Source organism: Etheostoma spectabile, chromosome 5, assembly GCF_008692095.1.
Source record: "Etheostoma spectabile isolate EspeVRDwgs_2016 chromosome 5, UIUC_Espe_1.0, whole genome shotgun sequence".
NCBI lineage: Eukaryota > Metazoa > Chordata > Actinopteri > Perciformes > Percidae > Etheostoma > Etheostoma spectabile.
The window spans coordinates 18503588-18509301 of record NC_045737.1 but is presented as its reverse complement, the minus strand read 5'-3'; the positions used below and the strand labels follow the sequence as shown (position 1 = coordinate 18509301).

Here is a 5714-nt window from a genome sequence, read left to right as displayed (position 1 = left end):
TTTTTTTGCATTCAAATAAGTGTTAGAAATCTGCCTAGAAGTAAATGGTATCCCACTTTCTCTGAGAATAATTTAGCCCCCCTTGTGTCCTCATCCTTGTAATGTTAAGTTATCTTGTCTTAAAATGAGGCACATTTGTTGGTCTATTAGCTGGATTTGAAAAAGACTAATGGGACACAAACAAATTCTTAATTCAGGTGCTTAAAAAATGTGTTCTGAAACACAAATTATGGTTGTATAGAGATGTTGATTCTGCACAGCTACTGTACAGGTCACACCACCAGCACTCCCAGCATCTTATTTATATTTAACCTAATTGTACCCTGTATTATTTTCCACCATAATGCTAATAAGTCCTATATCATATTTTGTTTTACAGGACTGCAAAATGTCTATCCAGTGAACAATGAGACCACAGATGACGGCCTCCAAGAGCTGGAGCGGATCAACAAGGAGATTGAAACTGTAAGGCATGAGCTGGAGCAGGAGCAAAGACGACTGTCACGCTACCAGACCGTACAGGCAGAGAACATAAACACCATGCCTAATTTCTCTGTTTCCAAATCAGAGACTGCAGATAAACATGAAGACATAGGTTCTTATGGGCTGTCTTCGTGCACAGCCACAACTAAAACATACTCCCGAGCAAGGAAGTACGTGGTTGACAACTCAAAACCAAGGACTGACTTGGAGTATGACCCCCTGTCCAACTTTTCTGCTGGCTTACGGTCTTATAGCTCATCAGGTAAAGAGCAAAAAGTGAGAAATGGACCAGGTTTGAAACGAGCAATTAACGCTGTACCTTGTGACCAAAAGAAGCCAGTCGCATGTCAGTCTCCGCTTTCCAGATCACCATCTCCAGAACCATTTGATGACTCCAATGAAGACTGCGTCCTGATTATTGACATTCCTCCCTCGCCTGACAAAAAGAGAGCAAGAGTTCAGAAACCGGTTTATTCTGTTGGCGGCAAATCCCTCCATGTAACTAAAGTGGAGGAATCGAAGGAGGTCCAAACACCTATTTCACATCTAAACGCTGAAGTGTGCAAGGTAACATATCAACCTGCATCAGTGACAGAAGGCAATAGGGTTTATCGTAATTGCAGTGCCGAAAACAATCACGGTCCATCAAATCTTTATGAAAACAAAGAATGTGAAAATATATCTGTTGATAGGAGTGTAGTTGATTTAACTGGCTGTTTAGAAGATTTGCAAAGTGAAAGTCAGAAAATGACTCACTTTCAAGTTACAGAAACATTGCGGAAACCTACAAGTCCTCCTGCCACCACAGACCTGCAAGATCAAAACTGGAACAATCTTGTGGGGGAAAAGGAAGAAAATGCGTTTCAGGTGGAATTGCCTCAGTGTGAGCCCCATTGTGTTAAGAAAATGAACCCACAACAGCCACATAATTTTCCTCCAACAAATTCACTTTTTTATAAAGCTCCAATTGCCAACTCAGACTTACCATGCAGCCAGCACACCAAGCAAGCCCTGACAGCAGAACAGCCAGCTCAGAACAGGGTTAGTAATCAGTGGTCTTCCACAAAATGTGTACCATCAGTACTGCCTCACAGCCAAAAAATTTCAAGCAAAATTCCAGGACAGATGCAGGCTAAAGCTGCTGCACCTGAAAGCTACTTGGCAACAGCAGAAGCAGCTTCAGACAGCAGCCAGACTTGGCATGATTCAGCATCAAGTTTGGCCAACAGAGCTGAATTATCTTCCGGATCAACTGAACAGCTTTTTGGGACAGAAAATGAGGCGATAATCATTTGTTCCAGCTCTGATGATGATGATGAGCTCAACTATTCAGAAATGGAACTGTCTGACAGTGACCCAATGGAGGAATGCTACAGGATCTTCATGGAGGCTAACGAGGATAAGGGAAATGATAAGCAGCCTGAAGTGTCTGTAAGTATGCTCCAGATCCATGATGAAAAACTTTGACCTGGTCTAAAGACCTAATCCCTTTCATTGTCATTTTTAGGTTGGAGCTATAGAGGAAGAGAAACCCAGTGTCAAACCCCAAGCATTGCCGATAAAGAAGAGAGTGGCTCATGAAGCCAAACATACAGAGGTACATGAAATTACTAACTTAAGTACTTAATTAAGTCTCCATATTCATATATGGGGAAGCACTAAATATAGGAAATATTTCAGAATGACCTTGTTCCTCTGGGCACTACTCTCTTGAGAATAACATATCATGAATACTCATGAGCTCATTTTAAACATTTCATTTTTTTCTTTTTCCTGCTCCTTTCAGCAGCCAGTAGCTAATAGCAGACCTCAGCCCCAGGTGCTGGTTCCCTTGCGTGTGTCAGGATTTGCCTCCCAGTCCTCCATCACCCCCAAGATCCAGCAGGCACAGCAGGGAGCCTCAATGTTGACTGCTTCAGTTAAAGGTGGTCAGGCTTTTCTTTCCTCCACCTGTCAGCGGAAGCCAGAGACCCAGACCGCACCTTTTCCTTTAACCCAAAGCCCTGAAAACCTGCAGCCTGCTCCTGTGCAAAATGGTAAGCATCTGTTGTCTGTTGGGGATAAGATTTATTAGGGTCATTCTTTAAGAAAGATTAGTTAAAATGAAGAAAAACAATTTACTTCATTGTCTAATTCCAAAGTTGAAGCCTTTTTTCAATTTAAATATTAATTCTCTCATGTGTGATGTTTTACCAGTAAAACATCTTGAGTCCTTCATACCGTCTATGTAGATCAAGCAGCATTTACTTTGTTTTTTGTATGCAAATATTTAAGTAGATTTTGTTTTATCTTGATGTATTTTAGAAGCTTTGCCTCAATGCATTACAGCTACATACATGTTTTTGTCTTATTTCATAGCTTACATGAACTACATATCTTTGGGAACTGCCGTGATCGGAGTAGGCAACAACTTGCACTTGATCCTCCCCGAGGGCACGTTCCCCCTGCCTGTCACTTCCAGTTCCAGCCAAGTTACTTCAGTGCTAACCCCACTCAGTCATGTATACACTAGCACTGCTGCTGTGAGACCAATGTACCATACACCTGCAGTTACCCCTGTGCAAAGATACCGCACCACAGCACCTGTTCTCATTCCTGCCCCGGCACGTAAACCTTCACTGAGCTCTGCTCTGTCATCGGCACATTCAAGTCCAGCTGTTTCCGCTACTCCTCTAGCTGCTGTCCATTCTACTGTTAAGGTGAGAAGTGATAAACAGCCTTTTCGGGGTGATTGTGAAAGACTTGAATAATTTATTTGTTGGCACCTTTCAGGACATCTAAGGACACCTTACATGCATAAATAATAACAATATAGAAGCAAAACAAAAATTATCAATAGTTAGATAATGTACTAAGTAAAATTAACTTGAACTAAATTCTGGTGTGAGTTAGACAGGTTTCATCTGCTAAATAATAATGAATTTTATTCTTATAGGCAGTGCCCACTAAACGGAAATGGAAGCAGCAGTGTGAGGCCGCTAAAGACAAAGTGCCCCATGACATCCGACAGCGTTACGTCAACATGTTTACAGAGGAGTTCCTGAAGACAACAGCCAATGTTAATGATGCCTTTGAAAAGGTGAGCTTGGGCCACTTACTGTTATCCTTAATTGCAAACTAGTCTAGATATTCATTTCCGTCCCTGTTATTGTTTTCAGGCACTTGCTGAAGAGAAGGCTGTGTATAATCGCAGTGTGAACAAACTCAAATATCTGAGTGTTGCAGTGAATGCACTGAAGAAGCTGAAGAACCAATATGCTGTTACTGCTAAAGGTTGAGAATTTCTTACAAACTCAAAAAACTTCTTTGTGAAATGTAACAATATAATTTATATTTATTAAAATTATATTTTTCTGGTACAGATGAAAATGAAGTCAACAGCCAAAGATCCAAAGGCAACATTCCTCTTAATTTGAAGAATTTTAGAGAAAATGGTGAGAATTAGTTTTTAAATGCGTTTGTCATTTTTTTCAAATATTTTGACATCGTCTTAATTACTTTATTTTCCCAGCAGATATGGCATTTTATGAGAGTTTGAAGGACTATATTTTGACTGAGGAAAAGCTGGTTGAGAGCAACTATCCTGTCCAGAACCCAGAGAAAGCTGGTTGGGCCGTTCTTTTTGCTGACAATAAGAAATGCAGTGCGGACCGTAAGTAAAAACATATTCTCCCTGAATAGACAGTTTGGTGCTGTTCCCATATTATATCACTAGAGGGCACACTTAACCTGTGGTTTACTAAATAATTGTTTCTCTTTAACACATTTCACAATGATGATGTGCTTCTCCTATTGTGTTGATTAAAGCCCTTAAGAGGATCTGCTGTCGATGTGGCGCGACATACTCTGTGAACCAAATGGGCAAACACACCCGTAAAGAGGAGTGTAATTACCACTATGGCAAAGGAGTTACAAAAAAAGGTAATGTTTCAAAGGGTTTACTATACAGCTTACACCATCTGATGTGCAATACGAGTCAATTATATTACTTTTTTACTATTTACTCTAGTTTAAATTTTTCCATCTTCACATTATCTGATCTATGTTCTTAAATGTGGTTTATGCTTTTACGTAACATGAAGTCGTGGCTACCTACTGTATGTAGGTATGTGGAGGCCGGGACCCTACGCCATGTGCAACTCTCAAAAAATGTAACTACATGTTGCTACGACGCACGTCGCTTGGCCGTAACTTGGTAGCGTTTAATTTCCTCAAACTCATTTCCTGGTTCTCCTCCTCCAGAAACATTAAATCAAGGACAGTGTTAACATTTCCTGCTACAGATTTCCCACCGTGGTCAGAAAGCACAGGGGAGATACTTCTCTCACTGGTTCTCTCACTCAAACTTAGTCGGCTAATCACCGGCACTCTCTCACTCGCTCAACCACAAACTTCCCCCGCATGCACACACATGCCAGTCTTGCTATTTTCTTAACAAGGTCATACCATACGCTTCAGTTTAATGCATGTTTTTATGTTTTCACCATAGTGGCACTTATAATTTAATTGTATGTACTTAAAATTAGGTTTCTGATCATTGTATACATTTTTAAACCGTTAACAGTGCCAGGTGGAGTGGAGACCCGCTACAGTTGCTGTGAGGGAGTCATGGGAGCACCTGGATGTCAGGTGTTTAAGGTAGGAAAAGACACAGTGAGAGATTATTCCATAACTTGATTCTTTCCTAAAACATTCACAAATTAATTGGCAGGTCAATGTCTAATTTTCATTCATTTTCTTTGTCTTCACCAGTTGCATGTCCATGATTCCCTCAGCCTGGATGGGTTTGTCTCAACCGCCCCCAGACCTCCCTCAGATAAGAATTGTCCCGGGGTCTACTCCTTGAATTGTGAAATGGTGATTAGCTTTTTTTTTTTTTTAATATTCCTAATGTTGATCAACAAACCCCAACTTATTTGTGGAAGTTTCATTAGAATTCATGATTAAAACTGGTGATCTATCACAGCAAATCTGAGTTACCACAAAGTAATACTGACGTATTTAAAAAAAAAAGACACAACTTTAAAGTGCCCATATTATGCTCATTTTCAGGTTTATACTTGTATTTTGAGGTTCTACCAGAATAGGTTTACATGGTTTCATTTTCAAAAAACACCAAATTTTTTTTGTACTACACATTGCTGCAGATCCTGTTTTGTGTGTTTAGGTCTCTGTTTTAGCTACAGAGTGAGACATCTCACTTCTATGCTATCTTTGTTGGGAGTTGCACA

The 5714-nt window shown here is 40.3% G+C and overlaps 1 protein-coding gene across 4 annotated transcripts in view; it reads left to right on the top strand.

The window, feature by feature from the left end:
* Positions 1 to 5714, top strand: part of zgc:152968 (RNA exonuclease 1 homolog) — an 11164-nt gene that overhangs the window by 2356 nt on the left and 3094 nt on the right. For 2 of the 4 annotated variants that reach the window (XM_032515485.1, XM_032515482.1), the window contains exons 2-12: positions 380 to 1914; positions 1991 to 2080; positions 2270 to 2519; positions 2842 to 3182; positions 3419 to 3562; positions 3642 to 3756; positions 3846 to 3917; positions 3995 to 4135; positions 4291 to 4404; positions 5048 to 5121; positions 5236 to 5340. In XM_032515485.1, coding sequence (XP_032371376.1) covers positions 541 to 1914; positions 1991 to 2080; positions 2270 to 2519; positions 2842 to 3182; positions 3419 to 3562; positions 3642 to 3756; positions 3846 to 3917; positions 3995 to 4135; positions 4291 to 4404; positions 5048 to 5121; positions 5236 to 5340 — 2820 coding nt within the window. In that variant the 5' untranslated portion in view covers positions 380 to 540. The remainder of the gene's footprint in view (positions 1 to 379; positions 1915 to 1990; positions 2081 to 2269; positions 2520 to 2841; positions 3183 to 3418; positions 3563 to 3641; positions 3757 to 3845; positions 3918 to 3994; positions 4136 to 4290; positions 4405 to 5047; positions 5122 to 5235; positions 5341 to 5714) is intronic. The other 2 variants (XM_032515484.1, XM_032515483.1) reach the window with 2 other exon arrangements.